Genomic DNA, 15,175 nt, shown 5'->3' on the forward strand with positions numbered 1-15,175 from the left:
CTTCTTGCATGTGATGTAAAGACTTTAGTTATAAATGTTGCAGGATTGAATTCTAGACTTATTTTCATAGTATGAATAAAGTCTGTATCTTTATCTTAAATGGTAACATATGGTAGCTTATCTTTGACCATTTTGGGGAAGCTTTTAGGGAAGACTTTAAAAAATGATATACTGAACAAGAGTAAGTAATCCCTTTTGCCTTTGTCTCATATATTTTGAAGTGGCAATTTACTGAGCTGTGGTATTGCAAAGATTATATATTAGGTATTGTTTATGGGTACTAAGGAGAGTTATTTTATATCTAATATTGAGCAATTCATGTATTTTGGACACCTAATTTAAGCTGGTTCTTATATTCTTCCACTTTTAGATGTTGCCGTTCAGCTTCCTGACAAGAAATCCATAATTATGTATTTAACATCTTTGTTTGAGGTGCTACCTCAGCAAGTCACTATAGATGCCATCCGTGAGGTAGAGACACTCCCAAGGAAATATAAGAAAGAATGTGAGGAAGAAGCAATTAATATACAGGTACAGATAATATTTTATTAAAGTGTTTGGCTCGCCCTATTTGTTTTCTCCTAGGCAGTAGATAAAAACACTTTCAGAGGGTTTTTTTCTTGACTGAGAACATCTTGGTTTCTCAGCTTACATTTGCATAAGAAGTTCAGTTTAGCAGTTAGCATTCTGTCACATTCATGTAATAGAAAAACCATAACTCAATGGACTTTATTAAGAAGGAAAATACCTTATTTCACCCAGAAAAACTGGGCTGTTGATCATGCTGCTGCATGACATGCTGAGAATCTATGTTTTTACATCATCTGGTTGCCAGCTTTTATTTCTGTCATGTGCTAAGGATGGTTTTTCTCATATCAGCCTAGTTTTTGTTCTAAGTACTAATTGTCTTTCTTTTTTCGCCATTGAAAAAAAGATTTTTTTTTCCCGTTATATGTCTCACAAGGGCTATCAAAATGTAAGCCTTATTTTCCCTTTCCTTTAGGACCAGTAATGTATGGTAAACTACTGGTGAGCTTTTCATGAAGGGATTATGATGATTTCATTCATCAGGATATAAATGAATTTTTAAAGAGAGAAATAAAATCATAATTTATTTTCTTACTTAGTTATACTGTTTGAATGAATCCATATTTAATCTCATTCTGTTTTAGTCCAACCAGTCCTTGTAATTCATAAGATGAGAGAGTCGTAAGAGTTGGACCTTAGAAGTCACTTGGTTCAATATTCTGGTGACCAAGCAACCAAGACATACATGTAGATTTCAAAATTATAAGAAATACATTTCAGAGAGAAAGCAAGCTTGGGTTCCAGACCTTAAATTAATCCTGTTGCTACTTGTTTTGGGTTGTTACTTAAACTCTCAATCACCATTTTGTCTGCAAAATGTGGTTAAAACCACCTACTTCATAAAGATAATGAATTCAAAGTATCTAAAATGACATTGATAAGCACTCAACAAGCAACAGCTATCATTATTATCATTTTTCTTCTGGATTTGTTTTGGCATTCTCATTTAACAGATTTCTTTAAAAAATTATTTAATTCTCATATTATGATACTAGTCTTGAATTGACACAGCATCCTTTTCCTTCCTCTGAAATTCAGAGAATTTACTTATTATTTTAAATTTTATTTGGGTAGTGTGTACCAATCCTTTTATTTCCCCCATTTCAAAAATAGAGTGATTTATAGAAAAAGAAAAAAACATTTATTGAAAAGAAAGGATTGAGAAATGAGGCCTAATTGTGAACCCACTCTTTTGAAGTGAATATCAAATGATGCTGATGAAAATTCCTAACTTACTGTAATTGAAAAAAGTGCTAGGAAGCATTTGCCTCTACAAGTGTAGTTATCATTCTACATTAATGATGCACATTTTTAGTTGGCTCAGATGATCTTCTGGGTTTGTTTTGGGGTTTTAGATTCATTTCCTTATTGCATTTTGTTAGAAGGTGGAGATATTTAGCTCTTATAGTTAAGGACCTTCTCTCTTAAAAAGGAGGGAGACTTCATTTACTTTTCGTGATGTGCAGATAAAATAATCACTTATGTTTAGGGCTCAGGGTGGCATGATAAGAACTTCAGAAAACATTTGCTATCTGATTAGGTGCAAGTGTGTTAACACTAACGTCATCATTTGCAAGCTTTCATTAGTGCCTTAGAGGCTGAATTACACTAATTGAAAACTAAAATGTGATCAAGTTTTTTTTTTTTTTTTTTTTTTTTTTTTGAGACAGAGTCTCGCTCTGTCGCCCAGGCTGTAGTGCAGTGGTGGATCTCAGCTCACTGCAAGCTCCGCCTCTCGGGTTCACGCCATTCTCCTACCTCAGCCTCCCGAGTAGCTGGGACTACAGGCGTCCGCCACCTCGCCCAGCTAGTTTTATGTATTTTTTTTAGTGGAGTCAGGGTTTCACCGTGTTAGCCAGGATGGTCTCGATCTCCTGACCTCGTGATCCGCCCGTCTCGGCCTCCCAAAGTGCTGGGATTGCAGGCTTGAGCCACCGCGCCCAGCCGTGATCAAGTTTTAATCATCTCTCTGACATAGCTTGCCGTCCACTACTCTCCTAATAGCCAGACTTCTTCTGCCCTATTCTTTCTACAAACATACGCTGGTGGTCAGTGAATAATTCCTGCATTTAGATATTCACTCTTTAAATATCTGTCAGTTGAAAGTTTCCTCATGTGTTTGAATTAATACCATCTGAACATTTGTGTTTAGATAATGCCTTCCTTCTCGACCTCATGGATACTGGTGCCTATCTCAGTGACTTTTGGCTGGTCACTAACTTTCCTGGTTCTTAGATATTCTCATTTTAGTATAGAGGTTTGTAGCTAAATGATCTCCAGGGGTTATTTTAATTCTGCAGTTTTAGGATTTTTGGTCCATAACTTAACTCATTTTTATTTCTCTGTCTTTGGCACCATCTGTCTTTCAATTATCCATGGTTTCAACTCTGTGCTGATTGGCTCATTTCTTAACTCATATATTCAGTTTGCTGGATTCTTCAAGTCTTCCTCCAAAATGTCTTTTGTGTGTGTTTTCATTCTATTCCAGCCTTCATACTAATTAAAGACTTCATTTTCTCCTATAGTTTACAAGATGTGGCCTACCTCTGCCACTCTGCCCTGCAGTTAGAGTGGACTTTTTCCACTTTTTCCCCAAGATTCTTGTTCGTGCAGGTTCCCATCTGTTAAATGCTTCTCCACCCACCATTATATGGCAGGCTGCACATTTTTCCTCAGTTTAAATGGAGCCTTTTCAGAGAAGTCTTTTCTGATTAATCTATCAAAATACAACGCTCTGTCTGCCTCTCTCTTTCTGTCTCTCTATCTTGGTTTCTTGCTATCACAGTATTTTTGTAAACTGTGCTAAGAATTTTAAATTATATCTTAAGAGCATTGGGAAAGCCAGCGAAAGGTTTTCAGCAGGTACGTCTTATGATGGGATTACATTTTTGAAAGATCATTCTGGCTGCTGTGTGAGAAAAGGACTGTGGATTATGAAGGTGAGAGTGTTGGGTGGGGGAAAACAGTAAAGTAAAGGCAGTTGTTAGCAGGTATTCCGGTTCAGAAGATGGATGTAGGTGGTCGTGGAAAGGGAAAGGTCTGGATGGATTTGAGATAAGTTTTGAAGGAAGGTCAGAATTACTTACATATTAAATGTGGAAGGTGAAGGAGAGAAGCCGGACTGGCTCCCAGGTTTGTAGCTGGAGTACCTAGTTGTAGGGAGGAGCTTCTACTGAGATGGAGAAGCCTGAGGAGGAACAATTGGAATAAAGTGAAGGGTTTGAATATGAACATGGTTTAATATTCCTAGGAGGCATTGAAGTAGAGATATGAAGATTAGTGGGATATGAGAGTTTGGAATCCAGACTCCTAGGTGGTTCTAGATGGTTCTTTAAATCCAATAAGAGTAGATGAGATTACTCAGACTATAGAGAGGGGAGAAAAAAGAGCCCAGGACTTAATTTAGGGGAGACTCATTACTTATGAGTCAGCAGCTGCTGTTGAACCAGCAAGAAACCAGGGCAGTGTCGCAGAAGCAGGGAAAGAAGCTTCCGGAAGCTGAGGTTGCTCAGCCTTGAGGAATGCTACCGAGGGCTGAAGCAAGGAACGTGGGTGGCCAGCTCTCTGGGCTTTCTTGGGCAGTTCTGATTTAGATTTATTGTTCGAGCATCGTTATTATCAAAAATTAGTTTGTTGGTTAATTATATGGTCACCGTGAAGATGATGCTGGAAAGGTCCGTTTGGCAATGGGAAGGTTATTGGTGACATTGGCAAAAGCGTTTTCAGTTGAGTCATGGGGCAAATAGCAAGTTGAAGTTAGAGGGAATGTTAACAAACCGTAGCTGTTAAATACCTGAGCATTTTTTGTGTTGTTCTCTATACATTTCTGTACGTTTGAAATATTCTACTTAAAAATTATGCGTGAGAGTTGATAAAGTAGAGACGGAATGTAGGCAAGTCTTAAAGAAGTCTTGCTCTGAAAAGGAATAAAAGAACTAGGGAGAGTCAATTTGGTTATAAGCTCTTAAAGTATATAAGGAAATACTCAGTTGTTTAGAAAGAAGTTGAAAGAAATTTATTCCATGAGCCCTAAAAGGCCATCAAATAAACCAGAGGGCAATTGCCTAAGAAAAATACAATCAGTACAACAGCCTGTGTGGCTGTCTTTTAGTGTCTAAAATGCAATGATAGAATGCAGTTCAGCAAAAACAATTTACCTAAGGGTCAAAGCAGAAGTCTCACTTTTCTTTTTCTTTAAATTACAGAAAAGGCCCAACATGCTGTAACTCCTCTATGAAACTTTCCTGACTGTTTTAGCCTTTGTTGAACTCAAATATCATGCCTTGTTGGGACCATGCATGGCATTTACAACTTTTCTAATAGCTGTTTTTTAATTTCTGTTCAGAAGTGATTCATGTAGGTTCTCTGTCCCTGACTATATTAGAATCTCCTTGAGTACAGAATTCATGAGTGCATGCTGCTTTTATACTCTTTGCTACCCTAGTGCACTTACTCAATGCTTCAGACTCATTCACGGCTGTGCCCACCTGGCTCCTGAGAATTGGATTAGTGCCTAAGACAGAGTGGTGTCTACTTTGGGTTTGCCATACAGTGTGAGTTCGCTAAACACCTCTTGCTTTCATTGTAAGTGTGGGTTTTTCTTGGCTTTGTTTTTACAGAGTACAGCGCCCGAGGAGAAGCATGAGATTCCCCGAGCTGAGACCCCCAGCACTGTCACTGAGGTTGACGCGGATCTGGACAGCTATCAGATAGCATTGGAGGAAGTGCTGACCTGGTTGCTTTCTGCTGAGGACACTTTCCAGGAGCAGGATGATATTTCTGATGATGTTGAAGAAGTCAAAGACCAGTTTGCAACCCATGAAGTAAATATCTGTAGTTTCTTAGCAGGGTGTGTCCCCCACGGTACCTGAGTCTTAATTAGGGACTCTACTCTCCTATTTGTTATCTACCGAATTCTGTTCTTTGGAAAGGTCAATGGTTTATTTCAGGAACTGTGATATTTAAATAGTGCTTTGTTACATAATTGGTATGGGTCATTAAACTGTGCCTCAGAATTAGATTTTAGATTTTAGTCTCCTTGTATGTTTTGGAGAGCCACTGATGAAAATCATTGCATAGTACTGCTCAGTTCTGAAGTGCATTGTTATATTTGAAAAGCGAAGGAGTGAACCAGTACACCAAATCTTTAAGATCTGAGTGTTCCCTAGGAAATGATTATTCTTTTTAATTGCATGATTAGACAAATGTCATACCCAGGGTTCCTGTATTTTTTTATATCTTAAAAGTTTCCTGCTCCTTTGAGGACATACTATATTGCAGCATAGTGAATTTCACTATATGGAGATTTCTTTTGGTTAAATTTTTCTTTTGTATAAGTATGTTAATTGACAGATCTTATTTGTTGTTTTGGATGGAAAATAATATAAGTGGTAACATCTCTTAAATAATTCCTCTTGGGTGAGTATGGTATTTTATTTTATATTTTATATATATATATATATATATATATATATATATATATATATTTAAATAGAGTCTTACTCTGTCGCCCAGGCTGGAGTACAGCGGCGTGATCTCGGCTCACTGCAACTTCTACCTCCTGGCTTCAAGCGATTCTCTTGCCTCAGCCTACCAAGTAGCTGGGACCATAAACATGTGCCACCACGCCCAGCTAATTTTTTGTATTTTTAGTGGAGATGGGGTTTCACCATGTTGTCCAGGCTGGTCTTGAACTCCTGGCCTAAGTGATCCACCCACCTCAGCCTTCCAAAGTGCTGGGATTACAGGTGTGAGCCACTATGCCCGGCCTTTTATTTATTGTATTTATTTAGAATTTCATGTCCATGGTCTATGAGTAGTGTAGTCAGCATTTACTTTAAAATAGCTGGTATTATCAGGTGCAACATTGCTTGCTTTTAGCTATGTCTCTTTTAACTTATGGCAGGTGATTATTCCTATTTTCAGAGCTTAAAAAATGGGGTCAATGTCTGCACTGTTTGCACTCTACTAGGCTACCTTTTTTTGCATCACTGACATTTAGGTTAGGCATTAGCAATTTGTTCAGTTTTTTTTTTTTTTTTTTTTTTTTTGCACCGAGTAACTCACAAATTATACCAAATGTCCCTTTCTAGGCTTTTATGATGGAACTGACTGCACACCAGAGCAGTGTGGGCAGCGTCCTGCAGGCAGGCAACCAACTGATAACACAAGGAACTCTATCAGACGAAGAGGAATTTGAGATTCAGGAACAGATGACTCTGCTGAATGCTAGATGGGAGGCTCTTAGGGTGGAGAGTATGGACAGACAGTCCCGGTGAGTGGAAAGCCAAGAAATGCACTTAATTCCACAGGCTGCTTTGCACAGTTGAACTCTAGGAGATGTCTGCATGTCTGTGAAAGCAAGATGATTACAGAACTTGCCTCGGAAAAGTAAGACTCTTTTCTATGGGTAATATTGCTGGAATTTTGCATGATCTTTGTTTCCCCTTTGGTGTGCTAGCCGTACCAGAAGGTAAAAGTTGGAATACAGAACTTAACAAAAAGGGAAAAGAGGACAGGCCTGATGGCTCATGCCTGTAATCCCAGCACCTGGGAGGCCGACGCGGGTGGATCACTTGAGGCCAGGAGTTCGATACCAGCCTGGGCAACATGGTGAAACTCTGTCTCTATTAAAAATCCAAAAATTAGCTGGGCATGGTGGGCCACGCTTGTAATCCTAGCTATTTGGGAGGTTGAGGTTTGAGAATTCCTTGAACCAGGAGTTAGAGGTTGCAGTGAGCTGAGATTCAGCCACTGCACTCCAGCCTGGGCAACAAAGTGAGACTGTCTCCAGAAAAAGGAAAAGACATTTCATATGGGCAGTTACTTATTTGCAATATTAAAATCAGCTAAACATTAACTTGGTGTGAAGACAGGACTATGTAGTATTGATCTACTTTTCCATTTTGTAACTTTTATTTTAAAGCTTTCTCATGGTTTATTTTATTTCATGTATTGTATCTTCTGGAGCAAACTTCCACCTATTTAATAAGTAGGAATTCCTGACTGAAGAAATAATGATTCTGATATGAATACAGGGTGCTGTTATTTGCATTCTTTGTCTGCATTTAATGAACTCCATTTAGGAAAAAATAAAAGTTTACTTTCCTGGCTTCTATATTTAAAGACTAAATGCTACCTAGAATGTTTAGACAAGGGTGTTTTCCCTTGCCCTGTATCTCTGGTGCCCAGAATGTGTATTTGACTTTGCAAAGGGAAAAGGCTTGTAGGAATAATGCTGTGCTCCCCACGGGCAGGCTGCACGACGTGCTGATGGAACTACAGAAGAAGCAACTGCAGCAGCTCTCCACCTGGTTAACACTCACAGAGGAGCGCATTCAGAAGATGGAAACTTGCCCCCTGGACGATGATGTACAATCCCTACAAAAGCTGCTAGAAGAACATAAAGTAAATCTGTCTCGTATTTCTTTGATACCTTACCAAATATGAAAGAGCAGCACTTAGCATCTCAGAGGCTGATGATGTCTATCATTAACATGAAGTTGCAACACTTCTTCAGGGTTCTCTTCATTTAGTAGCTCACGGTGGAATTGATGGGGATGAGACTTTTCTGAGCCAGGGATAAAAGGGCAGGGTAAAATTTTATATGTGATGTGCAGTTTTCTTATGAAAGTACATAGCTTTCATACAACTGGAGAAGGGTTCTTTTGACCCTGTAAGTGGTGAAGAACCCTACCATTGCTGGCGTTCACACGGTGTGTGGGTGAAGAGCAAATTCTGAGAGGTGTCTGTACCTAAACCTTTAAGGAGAGCTGTTTCTTTGTCTGTGATCCAGGAAAGCATCAAGCGTTACGGGAGGAACTGATATTAGTTGGGCTTTTAATTTGGTCACAAGCTTAGGAGATAAACTTTTCATAGTTAAGATAAGGAAAGGTAGAATAAAATATGCTCTCTGTAAACTGAAGACTTTTATTGATCAGTGAAACACTGAGGTAACTGATGCGTAAAATTTTAGGAATACATTAAACACACCTCTGAGAAGCTTGTGAGAACACTATTGATAGTGTTTAAATACATTTTCTTTCTTTTCTTTTTTTTCTTTTTTTTTTTTTGAGATGGAGTCTTGCTCTATCACCCAGGCTGGAGTGCAATGGCAAAATCTCAGCTCCCCCCTGGGTTCAAGCGATTCTCCCACCTCAGCCTCCCAAGTAGCTAGGACTATAGGCGTGTGCCACCACGGCTAATTTTTTGTATTTTTAGTAAAGTTGGGGTTTCACCATGTTGGCCAGGCTGGTCTTGAACTCCTGACCTCAAGTGATCCACCTGCCTTGGCTTCCCAAAGTGCTGGGATTACAGATGTGAGCCACCATGCCCAGCCTATAAATTTTCTATACACATGTATCCAATGACTATGCTCTTCCCATGGAAAAGGTGAGAGAATCTAAAGTGTCCATACTTCCTTAGCCGCTTTATTGGGTAGCTAATCAGAGTAACTTTTGACTATCATGTAGCATTCTACTTATCTCTTTATACCGTCCTACACTAGATAAAATGATTTCTGACTTGGTATATTTAAGCTCTGGACTTTTTTGCTTTATCACCTCTACATTTTTGTCTTAATTCTTAGTATGGGCACTCAACTCCTTTATGCTATAAATTCTGAGGGAGGGTCAGAACTTGAATAAAAGTGGTGGTATCTCCATTTGCAGTCTGTTATAACATTGCATCCTCAAACTGCCTTTGTTGATAATGGAATGTAAAGATGTAAGATAGGATTAGTTTCATTAGTAGAACACTTGGGGTACTGACTGGAAATTTAAATACGATGCCTCATAACTGTCCTTAATTACTATTGACAACTGAGTGCATTTTAAATAGGTAAATGTGAAAGAGTAGAAATAATGGTTTATCTTAATTTTTTTCTCTAGAGTTTGCAAAGTGATCTTGAGGCTGAACAGGTGAAAGTAAATTCGCTAACTCACATGGTGGTCATTGTTGATGAAAACAGTGGTGAGAGTGCTACAGCTATCCTAGAAGACCAGTTACAGGTAAGGGCCCTGTAAAGTTGGATAATCCTGAGGGACCTGTGATCTGAGACCCAATTACATATTGCTCTTGTTCTTCATGTACTTTCTCATTCTTTATCCAGAAGGGTAGAAAAACCTACCTTTGGTTGTATTTCCCAGTTGGGATTCTACAGTGTGTGGGCTACAGGAGTACCCAGGTATTGATTCCTTTACTTAAGCTCTTGGGGTGAATGAGTGAGACTTGTTGCAGTCCCCAGCTTCCTTGTGCATAATGACAAGATTTAGAAGCACAGTGTATTAGTCCGTTTTCACACTGCTGATAAAGACACACCTAAGGCTGGGAAGAAAAAGAGGTTTAATAGATTTACAGTTCCATGTGGCTGGGGAGACCTCACAATCATATCGGAAGGGAAGGAGGAGCAAGTCATATTTTACATGGATGGTGGCAGGCAAAGAGAGAGAGCTTGTGTAGGGAAACTCCCTTTTTTAAAACCATCAGATCTCGTGAGACTTATTCACTGTCACAAGAACAGCAAGAAAAAGACCTGCCCCCATGAATCAATTACCTCCCACTGGGTTCCTCCCTTGAAACGTGGGAATTGTGGGAGTTACAATTCAAGATGAGACTCGGATGGGGACACAAGCAAACCATATCATTCTGCCCCTGGTCCCTCCCAAATCTTGCGTCCTCACATTTCACAACCAATCGTGCTTTCCCAACAGCACCCCCAAAGTCTTAACTCATTTCAGCATTAACTCAAAAGTCCACAGTCCAAAGTCTCATCTGAGACAAGGCAAATCCCTTGTGCCTATGAGCCTGCGAAGTCAAAAGCAAGTTAGTTACTTCCTAGATACAATGGGGATACAGGTAAAGAGTAAATAAATCTGTTCCAAATGGGAGAAATTGGCCAAAACAAAAGGGCTACAGTCCCCATTCAAGTATGAAATCCGGTGGGGCAGTCAAATCTTAAAGCTCCATAATGATCTCCTTTGACTTCATGTTTCACATCCAGGTCACACCTATGCAAGATGTAGGTTCCCATGGTCTTGGGCAGCTCTGCCCCTGTGGCTTTGCAGGAAATATCCCCCTCCTGACTGCTTTCATGGGCCAGTGTTAAGTGTCTGCGGCTTTTCCAGGTGCACGGTGCAAGCTATCAGTGGATCTACCAACCTGGGGTCTGGAGGACAGTGGCGCTCTTCTCACAGCTCCACTAGGTGGTGCCCCAGTAGGGACTCTGTTTGGGTCACATTTCCCTTCTGCACTGCCCTGGCAGAGGTTCTCCGTGAGAGCCCCACCCCTGCAGCAAACTTCTGCCTGGACGTCCAGGTGTTTCCATACATCCTCTGAAATCTAGGTGGATGTTCCCAAATCTCAATTCTTGACTTCTGTGTACCTGCAGGCTCAACACCACAAGCCAAAGCTTGTGGCTTGCACCTTCTGAAGCCATGGCCTGAGCTGTGCTTTTGCCCCTTTAGTCATTGCTGGAGCAGCTGGGATGCAGGGCGTCAAGTACCTAGGTACAGGGCATGGGGACCCTGAGCCCAACCCACGAAACCATTTTTCCCTCCTAGGCTTCTGGGCTTGTGATAGGAGGGTCTGATGTGAAGCCCTCTGACATGCCATGGAGATGTTTTCCCCATTGTTTTTGTGATTAACTTTTGCCTCCTTGCTGCTTATGCAAATTTCTGCAGCCAGCTTGAATTTCTCCTTAGAAAATGAGATTTTCTTTTCTATTGCATTGTCAGGCTGCAAATTTCTCAAACTTTTATGCTCTGTTTCCCTTATAAAACTGAATGCCTTTAACAGCACCCAAGTCACCTCCTGAATGCTTTGCTGCTTAGAAGTTTCTTCCACCAGATACCCTAAATCATCTCTCTCAAGTTCAGAGTTCCACAAATTTCTAGTATAGGGGCAAAATGCTGCCAGCCTTTTCGCTAAAACATAACAAGAGTCACCTTTGCTCCAGTTCCCAGGAAGTTCCCCATCTCCATTTGAGACCACCTCAGCCTGTATTTTTTTGTTTATATTGCTATCAGCATTTTTTTGCAAAGCCATTCAACAAGCCTCTGGGAAGTTTCAAACTTTCCAACATTTGTCTCTCTTCTTCTGAGGCCTCCAAATGTTTCCAACCTCTGCCTGTTATGCAGTTCCAAAGTCACTTCCACATTTTGGGGTACCTTTTCAACAGCACCCCACTCTACTGGTACCAATGTACTATATTAGTCCATTTTCACACTGCTGATAAAGACATACCTGAGACTGGGAAGAAAAAAAAGGTTTAATGGACTTAAGTTCCATGTGGCTGGGGAGGTCTCACAATCATGGCAGAAAGGAAGGAGGAGCAAGTCACATCTTACATGCATGGCGGCAGGCAAAGAGAGAGAGCTTGTGCAGGGAAACTCCCCTTAATAAAACCATCAGATCTTGTGAGACTTACTCACTATAATGAGAACAGCACAGGAAAGACCTGCCCCCATGCTTAAATTACCTCCCACCAAGTTCCTCTCAAAAAATGTGGGAATTGTGGTAGTTATAATGCAAGATGAGATTTGGATGGAGACACAGGCAAACAATATCACACAGGAACTGATCTTATTAAGTGGTCCACTGACTTCTTCTCAGAAGCACTTGAGGAGTTTGTTAAAATGTGGATTCCTAGGCTCTACCCAGAACCTAAATCTAAGTGAGGGAGGGGTGCAGTGAATTTGCAATGTAAGAAAAATTATGTGCATACTAAAATTTGAGAATTTCATCTAGTAGAATTCAATATCTCACCGTTTTCAATAGATTAATATGTGAATTTCAACACATATTATTTCAACACATATATTCAACACATAGTTTTGGAAACCCCCCAAAATTGTTTCTTTTTGCACAAGGCAATAGTGGATCTTTATAAGTCTTTAACAAATAAATTTATTGGTATTTCATTTGAACAATACTTAGATTTCCTGATAAGACATTGCCAATTTATTTAAATGTGATGCCTCATTAAGTGAGGCAATCCAAAGAGTAATTTCATCACACGAGGTCCTTTTGCTTTTGTAATATTTAAAGTCAGCCAGTGTTTCCAAGACTTGTATGTGGTAGTTAGTTATTATAACCTGAGAGCTAAGTATTCATGCCTTGACTATTTAGCAGTAAGGAATCTGAGATTCAGAGAGGTTAAGTAGTCCTCCTGAGATTTAAATAGACAATGAGTTATCATGCTGAGACTAGAAATCTATCTTCTGGTTCTTAAGTTTTCTACCCTTTGCTATGAAAAGCTATGAATAAGCTATGAATATGCTATGAATAAGCTATGAAAAGCTTATTCTCGTATTAAGTATCAAAATAGTATAATATGAATTAAATAATTCTTGTTCACATATATATAGTACAAAAATAAATTTTAATATTTGTTAATCATTTATAAAATTGTAATAAAATGATTTTGGCAGAAAAAATCATGAAGAGTGATTTTTTATAATTAATAACATTTATCTATTTAGTATTGCTGATACTAATAAGATTCTGTTGCTAGTTTATGTAACTTATGGGGAATTTTTTTATGGATCACATAATGTAAACAGAACAAATCATTTGATGTTTTTATTGTCTCATAAAAATTCTCTTATTCAAAACAGTTTTGTAAGTTACACATTTTTCATAATTTTGGTACTACAGATGAAAATTTTCTTGTCATGTAAAAGAGAGTTAAGGAATATAACGGACATGCTGGATTTTTTAGGTAAAAATTGTAAAAATTGGAAAAATTTGAAGCACAAAATGTAGATATGTTTGCTGTTTTTTTTAATAATACGTAAAAATGTCATATTGTCATAAAAACAATTCAGACAATAGTTCAGACAATAGTTCAGACAATAGTTCTAGTTATGCTAGTTTCTAGCTATGTGAAATCATTTGTTTAATTCTATGGAAATTAGTTTTTCTAATTCATACATTTATAGTTCTAGTCTGTGTTATTTTAAAGAAACTTTTATAAAAATACTTTTTATAAGTTGCTATGCTATAATAAAGAACAATAGAAATCATGAATTCCTTCAAGGATTGTGATAACTCTCTCTTAAGGCTGTGTTGACAAAGGATGGTTTCTCCTTTTCCTAGAAACTTGGTGAGCGCTGGACAGCAGTATGCCGTTGGACTGAAGAACGTTGGAATAGGTTACAAGAAATCAATATATTGTGGCAGGAATTATTGGAAGAACAGGTATGAAACTGTTTTCCATAAGGGGCAAAATAAATGGTGAAAAGTAACCCATCTTTTATTGTGACATTAGAATAAAGTTGCCTTGTTTACTTTTCTTTGAAAGGGAAATATATAAATAATTATTTTAAAGATCAAATTTCTATCCAGTTGGTAGCTGATCATGAAGCTTATTCATAGAGATTATGTCATTTGACTCCATTAATTTGACCTGTTTTCATTACTTGGAATGTTAGTACTTGGATATGCTATTTTCATGATTTGTTTGACATTATAGTTATTAGTGAATTTGTGTTGGGTGATGTGTTTGAATTTGTGTCGACACAAGGCCTAGCATATAATTTGTGCTCAATAAATAATGAATTATGAATCTACTCAATACATTATGAACTTTAATTCCCTAGATTTTTTCTTGATTTTTAACAAATATTGAAATTAATGAGAAAATATTATTTAGCAAAACCTTTGATTTAACACTGGGTTAATTGCATATTTTTTCCACTAAGTGTTACCCCAGCAAGTGAGTCTGTTGTACAAAGCTGCCACCTTAATTTTTCAATAGGAGTGGTGGCTCTTTGCCCGTTCTCTGGCCTTCTAGAAAAGCAACCATCGAAACAAAATACAAATAAGCAAAACTTTTCCTCCCAAATGCCAAACAGTTGTGGTTTAAAAAATAAGCAGATACTGGCAGGGCGAGATGACTCACACCTGTAATCCCAGCACTTTGGGAGGCCGAGGCGGGCGGATCACTTGAAGTCAGGAGTTCAAGACCAGCCTGGCCAAAGTAGTGAGACCTTGTCTCCACTAAAAATATAAAAATTAGCCAGGCGTGGCGGCAAGCACCTGTAATCCCAGATACTCAGGAGGCTGAGGCAAGAGAATCACTGGAACCTGGGAGGCGGAGGTTGCAGTGAGCCGAGATTGCGCCATTTTACTCCAGTCTGGGAGACGAGAGCAAGACTCCCTCTCAAAGAAAAAAAAAAAAAAAAAGCAGATACTCTATTCCCACATCTCTCAGTGTCCATTTTGATTCTTTTAAATACTTTTCATTTCCGTCTATAAGAAGCAACTATATTCTCTTCAGGGGAAAAAACCCAAGTGTATGATGTTTTGTGGCTTACTAAATATGGTGGCAGATAGTACATCTTAAAAAGTAGGTTGCAGAATTTGTCCAAATATAAATTGGTAATGACTACTTCCCCCTCCCTCAATCTGTGGTCAGATTTATCTTGTTAGGAATCACAAAAGGGACCTGATTCTGATTTCTGAAATATTTACATTTCACTTTGCAAATATTTACATTTCACTTTATAAATATTTACGTTTATTGTGAACCTTATATTTAGGCTGAAGAGCCTCATAGAATAATTAAAATTTTACTTCAATAATGACA

The 15,175-nt window shown here is 38.6% G+C and overlaps 1 protein-coding gene across 9 annotated transcripts in view; it reads left to right on the top strand.

The window, feature by feature from the left end:
• Positions 1-15,175, top strand: part of UTRN (utrophin) — a 576,786-nt gene that overhangs the window by 140,426 nt on the left and 421,185 nt on the right. For all 9 annotated transcript variants that reach the window (XM_015137213.3, XM_077999492.1, XM_015137214.3 and 6 more), the window contains 6 exons: positions 371-531; positions 5,208-5,411; positions 6,681-6,862; positions 7,845-7,995; positions 9,477-9,596; positions 13,684-13,785. In XM_015137213.3, the coding sequence (XP_014992699.3) occupies positions 371-531; positions 5,208-5,411; positions 6,681-6,862; positions 7,845-7,995; positions 9,477-9,596; positions 13,684-13,785 (920 nt within the window). The remainder of the gene's footprint in view (positions 1-370; positions 532-5,207; positions 5,412-6,680; positions 6,863-7,844; positions 7,996-9,476; positions 9,597-13,683; positions 13,786-15,175) is intronic.

The sequence above is a fragment of the Macaca mulatta genome, chromosome 4, assembly GCF_049350105.2.
Source record: "Macaca mulatta isolate MMU2019108-1 chromosome 4, T2T-MMU8v2.0, whole genome shotgun sequence".
Classification (NCBI taxonomy): Eukaryota; Metazoa; Chordata; class Mammalia; order Primates; family Cercopithecidae; genus Macaca; species Macaca mulatta.